This window comes from Candoia aspera, chromosome 14 (genome assembly GCF_035149785.1).
Source record: "Candoia aspera isolate rCanAsp1 chromosome 14, rCanAsp1.hap2, whole genome shotgun sequence".
NCBI lineage: Eukaryota > Metazoa > Chordata > Lepidosauria > Squamata > Boidae > Candoia > Candoia aspera.
The window spans coordinates 18161929-18176700 of NC_086166.1; the positions used below are offsets into that span (position 1 = coordinate 18161929).

The following is a 14772-nucleotide window of genomic DNA, read 5'->3' on the forward strand; positions in this document are numbered from 1 at the left end:
AGAGCCACTATTAGGTCCTACCTCGTGGTGTTAAGGGTGGCAAAATGCCAGTATTTCTCCACCCAGGGACCCTCCTGAGGAGGACAGATTTGGAGGTTTACTGCAGGGCTGCTATGAGGAATATGTCAGCACCTGTCAGATAAAGTCGCTTGGATTCACTCATATTGGACTCTCGGCTTGAGACAGGTCCTGTACAGGTGATTGAAGTTCAGTCTAGTTGGGTTACTTGGGAAGAGTTTGACTCTGTTGTACTGCTGATGAAGTGGACAAGGTTCTTGGGATTGTTAGTTTGGCCACTTGTCCCTCTTGGCTGGCTAAGGCTTCCCAGGAGGTGACATGTAGATGGGTTGTGGTGGTGGCAATTTTTCCTTGAGAGAGGGGCCAGTGATATGCCCTGTTCCTCAAGAAGCCTTCACTGGGCCCAACTGGGCTGGACAATTTTTGTCCAGTGTCCAACCATCCCTTTTTAGGGAAGGTGATTGAGGAGGTGGTTGTGCAGCGGCTCCAAAGAACTGTGGATGAGGTGGATTTTCTGGACACCTTCTAGTTGGGTCTCAGTCCTGAGCATGGGTCCAAAACGTCACTGATTGCACTTGTAAATGACCTTTGGCAAGAGCAGGATGGAAGTAGTACATCCATCCTTGATCTCACAGTGACTTTCAATACTCTCAATCATGGTATCCTTCTGGACCAGCTTTGGGGATTGGGACCATGCAACTGTGTTGCACTGGTTCTCTTCCTTCCTTTGGGAATGGTTACAGTTAGTGTTGATGGGGGAAGAGGTTTGTCCATGGCACTTGCTTTGCAGGATGTTGCAGGATTTGACAGTCTCCCCATCCCTGTTTAACATCTATGTGAAGTTGCTAAGCAAGGTCATCCAATGGCACAGGGTGAGGTATCATCAGCATGCGAATGATACCCAGCTTTATATCTCTATGGTGGGCCAACCAAGTGATGCTATGGAGGTTCTGTCCTGATGTCTGGAGGCTGTGGGGGTTTGGATGGGGCAGAACAGGCTTCAACTCAATCCTAGCAAGTGTCAGCTCCAGCGGGTAGATGAGACCAAGAATCAACTCCATGAGAGAGCTAAGACTGTGTTTATTGAGATTGCCTATAATGACAGAAGAGCCAGTTTGGTGTCGTGGTTAAGGCACTGGACTAGAAACCAGAGATCCTGAGTTCTACACCCGCCTTGGGCACAAAGCCAGCTGGGTGACCTTGGGCCACTCCTTTTCTCTCAGCCCTAGGAAGGAGGCAATGGCAAACCACTTCCAAAAATCTTGCCAAGAAAACTGCAGGGACTTGTCCAGGCAGTCTCTGAGAATCGGACATGATTGAATAGTAACAACAACTACAACAGAATCTTGCAAGTCTGATTGTGCCGTCCACAATCATGTCTATCCCATCCCATCAGATCTGGCAGGATAGTGGATATGTTATAGGCTTTTTCAAGTTAGAGCACCACCTGACAGGACCAAGGAAAAAGCCTTTTCTGTTGCTGCACCTGCTCAGATTCAGCCTTACCAAGGCCCTGTTAGCCTTTCACAAGGCCCTGAATGCATGGCTATGTTCCTGGGCTTGGGGGTCAGAGTGTCTGTCAGAGTCCGTGAATTAGTTTTATTGAAACATTTGTATTGTATTTGTATTGGTGGTGTTTTGTTTTTTTAACTTGGCTGCTGATTGTCTATTTTGTATTTTTTGGTTTTTACTTGGTTTTTTTATTGTGGTTAGCCACTCAGAGTCACTTGTTTGAGATGGGCAGCCATATAAAAAGAGTGAATGAAATTCATGCATCTTTGAAAGATCTGCTGTTGGAAAGCACCATCTACATCTTCTCCTTGGTTAGGCAAGTGATGCTTAAGACAAACCACAGTGTTGCTTTTATTTGTTCCTCCGCATTTTTAACCTACACACCTTCTACTGCATCACCATCTTAAGTCACTTGATTTTCTGAACAGTAGGTACAATTAGCAAGCATTGCCATTTCTCCTTTCTTTCAGTTGCTTCTGTTCATTACGCGCATTCCTTTCATTGCTGCATTCCAGTCAAGGAAGCCATCCCACTGTTGAGTCAACATTTCTTCCTGATTTTTCATTGAAAGGTTTAAAAGATGTCATTACAGCAGTATGTCCATATCCCTTTACAGTGCAAAAGTCTGAAGTTCTTATTTCAGAATTTTCAATTCCATCTCCCACAGGATTCTCTTTAAAGCCCTTGTGCTCAAGCTCACCATGGTTTGGCCAAACATGTTTTAACCAGCCTTGTGAAGTCCTCCCATCTCTTGCTGGTAGTCCATTCAGACCATGGACTCTTCTGAGACCTGAATCTTTCCTGTCAACACCATTTGCGAAGCTGGTCTTTCATATGCAGTATGTTTCTTTTCCTTTCTTGTCAAGTGGTAAGACATGTGAGAGAACCACCTGAGGCCCCCAGAGTCTGGAGCTTCCTTCCTACATCTATAAGCCTCTGATGTGAACTCTCCACTTCACAAGCTAATGGGTATATTTGGCACATGTTTGCTTCAGTTCCTTGTAGCAGCAAATCACCAGCTAGCACAAACTTGTCTTCGTTTCCTTGCAGGGCTTCCTTGTATCCCCTCTGCCCTTCAGAGATCCACATTGTGTCCCCCACTCTACAGTGTCTCCTTTTCTTACCCGAAGGCCTAAAGCTTGTTTCTTCTTTAGGACCCGGAAAACTACTACTGAGTTCCAGTGGTGCACACTATCATCTGTGACTCTTGGATATCCATTCTTGTCCACCAGGCTTTCTCTTTCTTTGAGCCTTTTGCTTCTGGAAGGTCTACAAGAGAAATTGAGTTGCATTGGTTTGTCTTTAGACCTTCCTTTTTTTAATCTGATATGTTTTTATTCTCTCCCGTTAACTGAGGTGCGGCCATTCGCTGCTCTGGTCCTCTGGCTTTTCCTTCATGGCTTGCACGAGCTTGTACTTGCAGCAAATACACACCAGGTTTTTCTTAGGGAGGAAGACAAAACATGCCGCAAGAATGACAGGTCGTGCCTGTTTCTTTATGTTTCTCTTTACTTTTGTTCCTCAAGGGTCCATCAGACTGCTTTTATTCCTACCTGTCCCTTGCAGAGCTCTCAGATCAGCCACACGCACCCTGTCTGCTTAGGTGGAAAAATGGAGAGGAACCCCCTTGCCGACCTCCAGTGGAAAGCTCCTGTTTCTCTGCCTGTTCACGTGCTCAGAGGTAGATTTGGCTTGTGGCACCTTTGCTGCAAAGGCTGCTGCTCGGAATGCCTCTACGAGCCGCTTGCCTGGGCGTTTTCCACGGGAGCAGTCCACCGTTAGTATTGGCCAGTGTGAGTGGCGAAGCACGTGATTTGTCCAGGGAGGTTCTGCTTTGGAACCTGTGCTCTCTAACAGCAGGACTGGAAAGGGCCTTTCATCATCATCATCATCATCATCATCATCATCATCATCATCATCATTATATAACCGCCCAGGGTCCCCTTTTCGGGAGAGATGGACAGTGATAGAAATTTGAAAAATATTTATTTGTTTGTTTGTTTATTTTCTATCCCGCCTTTATTATTTTTACAAGTAACTTAGGGCGGCAAACGTACCGGACACTCCTTCCTCCTCCTATTTCCCCCCCAACAACAACCCTGTCAGGTGGGTTGGGGTGAGAGAGGGACTGGCCCAGGGTCACCCAGCCGGCTTTCAGGCCTCAGGCAGGACTAGAACTCCCGGTCTCCTGGTTTCTAGCCCGTGGCCTTAACCACTAGACCACTTTGCCCCGATCAGAAATGCGTCAGTTGCAGTACGCAATTCTGGCGGGCTCATCGCCCCAACTTGGCTAAAGCAGTCTTCTGCAGCCTGGAAGCCCTCCAGATGTGTGGACATCAACTCCCAGGAGGTTCTGCTGGCTGAGGTGTCCAAGTCCACAGACACAGAAGCAGTCCAAGTCAGGGGAGGCTGCACTACTAGAAGTCCAGTCATATGCTATTGTTGAAAACAGGACTGGGCTCACACAACATGCCGGGCTAGGCTGACATGTCTTGTGGGAACCAAGCCATTGACATTATGGCATAATGGGAGGGGAGGGATTGGTTTGGGCATGGCATACTATGCGAACACTGGCCATGGCGTTTTCCTAAACCAGGGTTAAGATTGGCAGGTGGATGGAGCCAACGAGTTCAACCAGGCAGAAATCCCTTTGGGTTGTGCAGTTCCCTCAGGGCTTTTCCAGCGAGCTGCTCTGACTTACGTTTTGGTGGGAATGGAAATCGGGAGCAGGGCCTGGCTTGCTTTCTGCTCAGCAGTGGGCCGTTTTGGCCTCTCTGGTAAGAGCGGTTTCCTGATGGGTAGAGCAGGAAAGGGAAGCGAGCAGCTGGAGAGGAATTAGTCCCTCAGCTGCGGGCTGCAGAGCCCCCTCCTTCTCTTCTCCCCAGCAGAGGCAAGGCCAGTGTTGCGGCAAATCAGTTTGGCAGCCAGGAGAAGGTGGACCAGCTGGTTATGCTCAGTGTATCCTGGAATATCTAGGAAGGGTGGGGGAAGGAAAATGAAGATCTGGTCTCTCCTTCCCAAGGGTTCTGTGTGGCTGCCCAGACTTCGTTCCTTCCAGAGAGGGGAGGGCTGTGGCTTATGGTCGCCGGGCCATTATGGTCTCTCTAGAGAAAGTGTTCCTGTTTACCTTGACTGCAACAGAAGTGGCTTCCTTGTGATTAAAAGAAAGCCCAAAAGGAGGATCCTGTGAACCCAAAATCCCATTAGTGATGTGGGAAAGATTATCCAATTAATTGGAAAGAAAAAAGCCCCAAATAGTAACACTTTAAGAGCTCAGTAGCATCCGTAGCCTCTAAGCTCATTAAGTCATTGGCGATTCTGAAAATAGTCTCTTCAGTAGGGCGGTTCAGTGGTTTCACTTGTGTGGGAGATACCACTCTTTCCTCCTTGCTTTTCCAGCAAGCTGGTCCCCTCCGCCGTGTGCAAACTGAAGTTTAATCTTGAGCCACGGATGTGCAAACTCTGTTATGACCAGCCTCCTCTTGTGCCTCTTCCACAGGCTCCCAAGAGCTGAACGGGTGGCCCAGAGAGCCTTCTTGGACCTGAGTCTCGGTCTTGGTTGTTGCCATCCTCCCTTTCCCTTTCCAGAGTAGGAGACAAAACCCTCCTCTTGCTTTTCTGTGGTTCCCAGTAACACAAACACAGTCATAGATGATCAGTAGAAGTACAGTTAAACTGGGACAGAACACTGTGATTTGGTAGAAATCTTGAGACAGACACAAAACATCGTAACAGGGATTTTTGTCTACCTTGTTCCCTCCTCCTCCGACGTGCTGCGAATCCCTACCCTGTTCCTCATCACGGGACAGCAAGTTGCACCAAACCACTTAGTAAATCTGAGCTTCGCTAGGACGTCCCAATAAGATACCTTCTGTCTCGGTGCTGCTCTGTTTTCCAGTCGGGCCCTTCTCCCAGCCAGGCATGGATTAATGCCTTTCCCCCCTTGTGCTTCTGCAGATAAAGGCAGGGGCTCTTCACTGCACAACCCTTGCACGACATAAAACTCCAGGCCTCCCCTGACAGTTTTTGGAGGGGCAGCCAGGAACAAAATTGCAAGGTCACCGTGCAGTCCTGGTTCTTAATATGACTGTTCAGATCCATCTTCCTACGCAGTTGAGTTTTAACCTTCTCTATACTTCATTCCTCATAAAAAGACTGATGGTTCAGATGCTATAAGTTAATATGCACAAGGTACAAAGCTATAAGTGGCGTTCTAAAAACTAGGCTAAAACGCAAATTCCTAAATGAAATGAAGCTTTCAGTAAGACCAACATGAATGGCATCTGTCTGGAAGAAGAGCTGTAATGGTAATAGGAAAAGGAAATTCGTCACCTTTTATAGTCCAGAATACAGCCATCTGATAAATGGATAAGTTTTCAAGATCTGGTTTTGTCGGATTTATTTATTTATATTTCAAATTTCGCCACCACCCATCTAGCACGAAGCGACTCTTTTCTCTCCAGTTAATGAAGTTGTTTTTGAACCTTTGCCATACTGCAGGTGAGGAAGAACGATGCAATTCATCTCTGTTTTGCTTTTTTAGAGTTGGGTTGAGTATGTGGAGGCTGAATACAGGCTCAGTCTGTCTGCAGAGATCTGGAGAAAATGAGCCGATCCACCAGGTTTAGTTCCAGGAGCACAGTGGATTAAAGGGGGTGGGTCTCTGAGCAGCAGAAGCTCAAAACTGCCCATTAGGGGCTCCCCCCTTGTGCAGGGAACAGGTTTGATCTGATACAAACTGCATTTCTTACAGTCTTGCGTTCTCTTTCTTCACAGCACACATTTTGCAGGAGATGTGCCTTAACCTCTGGTAGGTACTTAAGATTCTTTTGAAGCATCATGCTTGAGATCGTTGGTACATGCAGGCATTTTTTTCTGCTTATCTTTTGCTTCTCTGTCAAATACAAATTAAAAGAATGGCACCTGGGATTTTGCTGTAGAATGGACTCTTGCACTTCTTATGCCCTCTGAGAGATTTCACTCTGCCGCCTACTTTCGCCAGATGTAACTCCAGATATTTCCTTTGGCTGACCATGAAGTACAGGGTAGTTGACTTTGGTGGCGGAGCTGTACAACTCTGGGGGAGGCGCAGTGGCCAGGGCAGTGATGCAAGTAGATGGGGCTTGGATTTTCCAGTTTTCTGTTATTTTTGAGGAAGCTTCCCCTTTTTTCAGCTAACCTATTTTAATGTCTGCAGTACGATGTTTGTGTGTTTCCTCTCTGAATTGTGTTTGAAAGGTAGTCCAAGGGATTGCAGAAAAGTCAGCTGGAAGATGCACAAGATGATTGGTGATCTTGGGGAATGACCTCTCTGAGATAATACATGTGAAGATATATGAACTATTTAACTAATGAAATGTATGCCAGTTAATAGAAGTTATAAATTCATGCATCTAATGGAGTTAGTTGTGTTTAATTGGACAACAGATTTACTTAGAAGCTGGATTCAAATTGTGCCTTGAACTGAGTTTTAAAGTGGCCTCTTGATTGCATTGCTTTTCTTTCTGCTTAAACTACAGTCTTCCCCTGCAGTTTGTCAATTCAGGCTTCACACTAAATTCTAACCATAGTTGATCACAGCTTTGGGTAATGTCTGAATTAAATCATCCTTACCAAGGGGTTTCTCCCTGCAGAGAAGTGCCCAGTGGATAATGCCAAACTGACGGTGGTGGTCAACAACATTGCAGTGGCTGAACAAATTGGGGAGCTCTTCATTCACTGCAAGTACGGCTGCCGGTCCACCGCAAGTGGCAAGCCCTCAGCCTTTGAGGTGGACCCCCACGGGTGCCCCTTCACCATCAAACTGAGTGCCAGGAAGTAAGTAGGGGCGAAGCCTCTTCCCGTGACTGCTGGCTCGTTTTGGCACAGCTGCTTCTTTCTAGGGGCTTTGAATTGTGGCTGGTGTTCTCAGCAGGGTGGCGTTCTCCCTCCCCCCACCCCCTCCCATATTTTTGACAGTGTGCAGAGGATGGACTGTCCTCTGTAGAGAGATTTGGGAGGAGGCATTACCTGTGGCAAAGGGAGCACTTTTTTCCCAAGAGATCTGGAGGAGTGGGGAGTTGGGCATGGAAGAGGAACGGCCAAACTTTTTAGCCCTTTGGGTGGTTTTCTAGGGTGGAAATGGGAGGAAGAGGCCTCCCGAACTGCTCCCTTTCCTTTAAACTACCCTAAATAATTGCAAAACAGGCTGAAAAAGTACAGCTGAAATTCAGCCATTTTGCTACTGCCTTTTGATGGCTAAATCTCAAGCTGTTGGGGAGGGTCGCAAACAGAGGGTGTCCATGGGTTGCTGCTGGAGAGGCCAGATCAGCTTTGAGGATAGGATGCAACAAAAGGTTGATGTCTCAGTGCACACATCTCATTCCCCTTTGTTCCAGAGCTGGCAAAGCTGCTATAAATACTTTAGTGAATTAATTAAGCCTTTCTGGCTCAGATTGTGTGTCCAGCTGGGCCACAGCTCCATTTCCATAGCCAGAGCTCACAAGACTACAAAAGCTGAATGGTTACAGCCCATCATTGTGGAAGAATAGAGAGATGGGTGGGAAGAATCATTGCATCAATTTTCATTTCAGTAAAAGTGTGGCTTTAGTGTTTCACCCTACCTACAAGGTAGGTACCTACCTACCTACAAAGACATCCATTTTGTGACAGTGCCTTAGAGTCTTCTCAAAATTCCAATATACCCACCAACCCAAATGCTCTGGGTACTCTGCTTTATGGCAACTCTGTGGAAGTGGCAAGCTCCCTCAAATTGCTTAAAGAGGGAGGTGCCCAGAGGATTTCCATGATGCCACTCTGGAAATACGTCTGGTCCCTTTGCCAAAGAATAGTAACCCACTGAGGAGGTGGGGTTGTCTGTATGTGGTACTCATTTTCTGGCATTCCCCACTTTTATGTCTAGGGACCATGAAGGCAGCTGTGACTACCGGCCAGTGCGCTGCCCCAACAATCCCAGTTGCCCTCCATTGCTCAAGATGAACCTGGAGGCACATCTCAAGGAGTGTGAGCACATCAAGTGCCCTCACTCCAAATACGGGTAAGCCGGTATACATACCCTCTTAAGAGAGTCTTGTTCTAGAATGAACTCTTCTCTGCCCATCCCAAGGGTCATTTCCCAAGCCTCGTCCCTGTGACCCAGTGTTCAGTCCCCATGATGCTTGGCTCTGGGGTGTTCTGCAGTATTTAGTCCCAAGTACCCCTTGCTCCTTCAGATCAGAAGCCGGTTTTGTTGTAATAAATACGAGAAATACCTGTTTATTTAATATTCTTCCGTTATATCTCTCAACGTGTGCAGTTCAGCAGCTGCAGTCAATGAAAAGACAAGCAGTGTCAGGCAACATGTAAGGAAGCCAGCTCCTGAGAGAGCAAGCTCATTGAACAAGTGAAAAGGAGAACAAAGAGGATTTTAGCTTAAAAGTTTGGCAGGGGGAATGGGTGAGGGAGACTCCAAGCAACATGGTCAGTCAGGGAGGTTCTGTGGTGATCTGCAAAGAATGTCCTCCCGTCTAAAGAGAACCCAAGCTACACCTGATGGAAGTGCAAGCTTGTGTCCTAATCGGAAGAGAAGGAAGAGGGGCTTGAGGAGAGAAACTCAGCACTGCAACACATCAGAGAGGATGAGAAGTTCTTGGATAAAAGAAATAAACTTCCTCAGAAGAAAACAGTGAGAGGGATGCGAATGCCAGAGAAGAAGAAAGGTAGAAGCACATGACCCAGCAAACCAAGAGCAGCCAGATGCCCTTAGAGTTGACATTGCTTCTCAACAGGTATATCTCGTTCTATGTGACACCTATTGCTACCTGACTCACCAACTCCAATTTCATGGAACAGAGCAGAAATCACTCAAGCCATCATAGGCCAAAGAAGCCCAAGAATCACTTTTAGAAAGAAGAGGCATGTATGATTCCCTGTTGAGAGGAACTTAGGTCACAGTGCGTAGGCCTGAGATGATGATACAGGAAGTGTGTTGAATGATCCCTTCCTACTGATTCATGTGGGAATGAACAACACTGCTGGGAGGGACCTTGAATGTCTCTAGAGGCTGTGAGGCCCTGGACAGGAAGCTGAAAGAACTGAGACCACCAGGAGGTTTTGGTTTTTTTTAATCAATTCTTCAAGTTGACAAGCATGCTTAAGAAGAGAGAATGAGATCCTGGAAGTGAACAACTACTTATGTAAGTGGGGACAATGACTTCACTACCAACCTGAAGGACTCCAGGCAAAAGATGAGCTATAGGTTACCTGAGGGACCGTCTCATCCCCGTTACATTGACCTATCCCACCCAGTCATGCAGAGAGGGCATGTTATGGAGGTGAGGCAAGCCCCCTCACTCCTGGCCTTCCAGAAAAAGTTAAAGACCTGGCTCTGCTGCCTTGCTTGGGACGGGAAGTAGGGGAGCCAATCCTGGGGGTGGCTGGCGCCTTAAAGTGGTCCCCATGTATTTATGAATCCAAATCAGAACTTTTAATTGCCATCTTGGATGCTATTTTATAATTAATACTTATACATTATGTAATATATTTTGTTTTTTATTGTATTTTAATCTTTTTAGCTTTATTGTAAACTGCCCAGAGTCCTTCTTTTGGGGGTGATGGGCGGTGACAAAATTTGATAAAAATAAATAAATAAATCTCACAAAGACTAGGAAGGGTATTGTTGGCAGCCACATCACTAATCTCATCAGGGAAGCCTGAAGCCAACAATGCAGAGACAAAGAGGCAGGACTTAGAGATGGGCAAGAGACTGCAAAGATGAAATCAAGAGGAAGTGCCACTCACAGTCTCAGAAATACTTTATTCCAATCACAGAGCATTCTCATGAAATAAACAGAGAATTTGAAATCCTAACAAGGAGGGACAAATAAGAGGCTAGTGGGCATCACTGAAACTTGGTGGGGTGACCGATGATGGAACATAGCCCTAGAAAGCTACAACTTAGAAGGAATAAAGTCAATGGAAGGAGAGAGGGTGTTGTGCTGTAGATAAAGAAAACATGCTTGTGCACAAACGATTGTATCATAGAAATCCTGTTGAGTGGAATCCTGGGTGGAAATAAAAATAGAAACTAAAGTGATATCGTTGTTATAGCCTGCCTGGACAGGCAAAACTATGGATGAGGTTATTTGGTTTGGATGATCAAAATGATGGAGTTTTCAACAATTCTGACATCTCCTGGAAATCTCACTCTCTCAAAAGCTAGAGATTCAGTGAATTCCTATTCAGTTTGCTGACAACTTCATTTGTCAGAAAGTAGAACAAACAAGAAGCCTTGCACAGAGAAGTGAAGATGACTTAAAACCTTAGAAGGAAGTGGCTATGTTATCCTTGGGAGACAGCTAGAAAGCAGGGTGGTTACACAGCTTCTAAAAGGTGAAAAGAAAAATGGATATGTAGGAACTGCAAAGAGGAGCGTACAGTATAGCCAAAGAAGGGTACTGTCATGAGTGCCGTTGAGCTAAAGTCATCAGCGCAATGGCACTCATGACAATGACAAGGAAATAAGTGAAGGGGCACAAGTTAAGTAGCCATCAACCCACAACGACTAACGGCTAACAAACAATAGCTAAACGAATCACGGAGCCACCCAAGCCATCAGCGGCAATACAACGGGGATCGCCCAGCTGAAAGCAATCAGCAGAAGAATGGAAACCTGAGGATGGGCGATCCTGGAAACCCTCAACCAATGGCAGGGCAACGCATGGGACAAAGGGGGGTGACGTGACCGTGAGCGAGGGGGCGCTGACCGGCGCGGGGTATTTAAACCCCGCACCGGCGCGCTCCTGTCACTCTCAGCTTTTTCCTACCAACGTTGTACCTGCCCTGAAATAAACCAGAACCTGATTTGCAAACCAGCGTCTGAACATTATTCAGAGGTAGGCAGCGCATGACATAAAGCTGAGAGTCATAAACTCAGCCTCGCCGAGCCCCACCGGACGACAACGAGCCGCGGGAGGAGTAGACGGCGAGAAGACCAGCAAAATGAGGCCGGAACGGCGCGGGCAAGGAGGGCGAGCCGCGCGGCAAGAGACAGAGGAGGACCGACCGAGGCCAGAGGCACCGCGGACTCCCGGAGCCATGGACGCCCACCCCACCCGACCCGAGCCTCAGCTCCAACCCCAAGGGGAGATGGCGACGGAGGCAACCCGACCGCGGGAGGGAGCAGCACGACTTCCGAAACCAGCGGAGGACCCCGCGCCCCACATCGCACCCCAGCAACGGGCGTGGAGCGACAGCCCCACGGTGCTCGACACGGAGGAGGACGACGGAGACACCCATCAGACGGAGGAGGAAGCGGACCCGCGGCGGAGGGACGATGAACCCCACCGGCAACCCACCCCCGAGGACGCGCCAACGGAACCGGCCCCAGCGGCGGCGCGGGCTGTGGACGAGGAGGCACGAGCTGAACTCGCGGCCATGCGGGCTCAGCTGACGGAACTCCGGACCATGCTCCAGGCGCTTATGCCCCCCGCGCCACCCAACGACGTCCCCGCACAAGCCCACACCCCGAGCGAAGCACCGAACCCACACGGGCCAGCGGAGAGCCAGCAGACGGCACAGGCGGCCGACACCACACCCCGGGAAGCGAGAGGCGGGGCCGCGCAAAACGCCCGGGCCCCAAAGGACTTCCCCATCTTCTTCGATGGGACCCCCTCAAAACTCTCGTTTTTCGTTACCAACGCTAGGGAGTTCATGGGGAGGCACGGACACTCCTATGACTCCGAAGCCGACAAGATCGCCGCCGTGGCGATCAAACTCCAAGACAGGGCGGCGGACTGGTACGTCCAACTGCACGAGTCCAGCTCCCCCGCCCTCGCCACCTTCCCTGCTTTCATCAAAGAGATGAAAAACTACTTCGAAGACCCCCTAGCTAAAGTACGGGCGAAAAGCGCACTCCAGAGACTTAAACAGGGCACACGCACGGTCCCTGACTACGCCCTGGAGTTCAAAGCCCTCGCGGGAAAGGTCTGCGACTGGTCTGAGACCACCCTGCTGGAAATCTTCAAAAGGGGGCTCAACCGCGACGTTCTCCAATGGGCCCTCTACCGCGACAACCCAGAAACGTTACACGGGTGGATCCACCTCGCGGGGAAAGCCGAACACGCGCACCGCACCTTCCTTATGACAACCACGGAAGACACAAACTACGTCGGGAAAAAGGTACCCGCACCACACGGGGGGATGGCCGGCCCCATATACCCAAAAAAGAAGTTCAACCGGGAGCCCTGCGGGAGGTGTGGCAAATTAGGGCACAAGACGGCGGATTGCTTCGCCAACCGACCGCCGACCAGCGCGCCCAAGCCCGCCCCGAAAATTAGCCCCAAACCACCCAACCCGGGGCCGCCCCCTCACCGCCGAATGACCGTGGCCACAGCGACACCGGAAGAGGGCTGGGACGCTTACTGGGGAGAAGAGGACAATACCGACCCCGACCAGCCGGCGGGAAATGCTCCCCGCTTGCCCTGAGACGCGTGGCGAGGCAGGCGGTGGGACAGCAACGCGGACCACCTCAACGAAACGACAAAAGCTCCGTAATATTGGCAGCAATTCAACTCTCTGCCGGCAACGGAGCCACCACGGCCGCGGCACTAGTGGACTCGGGGTGCTCAAAAAACCTCATCCACCCCGACCTAGTCGCCAGACTCGACCTCCGCTGCTTCCCCCTCCCCACGCCGCTGGCATTCCATCAGCTGGACGGCTCTACAGCGGGAGGGAAACCAGCCACGCTACAAACCGAGCCGGTCACCCTGCAAATGGGCACTCACACCGAGCGCACATCGTTCGTAGTCACGCCCATCGGACGGCCCATTGCAGTCCTGGGGATGCCATGGCTCGCGAAAAACAACCCGCGGATCAACTGGGCGACCCGCACCTTCACATTCGGCGACGGCGAGTATCGAGCACCAGTACCAGCTGGCAAAAGCAACCCCACGGTAGGACGAGCGGAGGCGACCACACAAGACAACGCCGCTACCACAGCAGACCTACCAGAACAATACGCCGACTTCTCCGAGGTCTTCGGAGAGGCAGAGGCAGACCAACTACCCCCCCACCGCAAGACGGATTGCCGGATCGACCTACTGCCCGACGTCCCCCTACCTAGACCAAAGATCTATTCGATGACCCCGAAGGAGATGGCAACCCTCCGGGAGTTCATCGATAAAAACCTAGACAGGGGATTCATAGAGCCAGCATGCTCACCGGTCGGAGCCCCCGTCTTATTCCGGGAGAAGAAAGACGGGACCCTACGGCTCTGCACCGACTACCGGGGCCTAAACGCGGCCTCCCTGTCCAACAAATACCCCTTACGCCTGGTGAAGGACATGCTCGCCCACCTGTCCACGGGCAAAGTCTTTTCCAAATTGGACCTTCGCGAGGCGTACTATCGCATCCGAATCAGGGAGGGGGACGAATGGAAGACGGCGTTTAACTGCCCCCTAGGCGCCTTCCAGTACAAGGTACTGCCCTTCGGACTCGCGGGGGCCCCTGGGGTGTTCATGCAGCTCATCAATGAGGTACTGCATGAACATCTGTTTAAAGGGGTCCTGGTCTACATCGACGACGTCCTCATTTACACAAAAACACACGAGGAACACGTAACCTTAGTCAGGCAAGTCCTCGACAAGCTCAGAAGGGCGCAGCTCTATGCAAAGCCTACAAAGTGCGAGTTTCACAAAGAGCGGCTAGACTATTTGGGGTATCGAATCTCCGGGGACGGCATCGAAATGGACCCCGCAAAAGTCGAAGCGGTGCTAAACTGGGAGCGGCCCCGCAACAGACGGCAACTACAGAGCTTCCTGGGATTCGCGAATTTCTACAGGTCCTTCGCCCGGGGGTTCGCTGAGATAGCCCTCCCCTTAACGGACCTCCTCAAAACCAAAGGGGTGGGGGACACCCGACGCGCCAAGAACCCAGGCACAGTGCTGAATTGGACTCCCGCGTGCCAGACCGCATTCGACAAGCTGAAAGCGCTGTTCACGACGGAGCCAATCCTCGCGCACCCGGACCCAGAACGGCCGTTCGTGGTCCAAGCCGACGCCTCAGACTTCTCCCTGGGAGCCATCCTGCTACAAAAAGACTCCACGGGGCTCCTGAAACCATGCGCCTACCTGTCAAGGAAGTTCTCCGAGACAGAGAGGCGATGGCACGTCTGGGAGAAAGAAGCCTTCGCGGTGAAATCGGCACTAGAGACATGGCGTCACCTACTCGAGGGAGCCACCCAACCATTCGAGGTCTGGACGGACC

The 14772-nt window shown here is 50.0% G+C and overlaps 1 protein-coding gene across 1 annotated transcript in view; it reads left to right on the forward strand.

The window, feature by feature from the left end:
- The window catches only part of TRAF7 (TNF receptor associated factor 7), a 44886-nt gene that overhangs the window by 14039 nt on the left and 16075 nt on the right, over positions 1-14772 (forward strand). The window contains exons 7-9 of the mRNA XM_063314863.1: positions 6307-6340; positions 7164-7347; positions 8432-8566. Of these exons, the coding sequence (XP_063170933.1) occupies positions 6307-6340; positions 7164-7347; positions 8432-8566 (353 nt within the window). The remainder of the gene's footprint in view (positions 1-6306; positions 6341-7163; positions 7348-8431; positions 8567-14772) is intronic.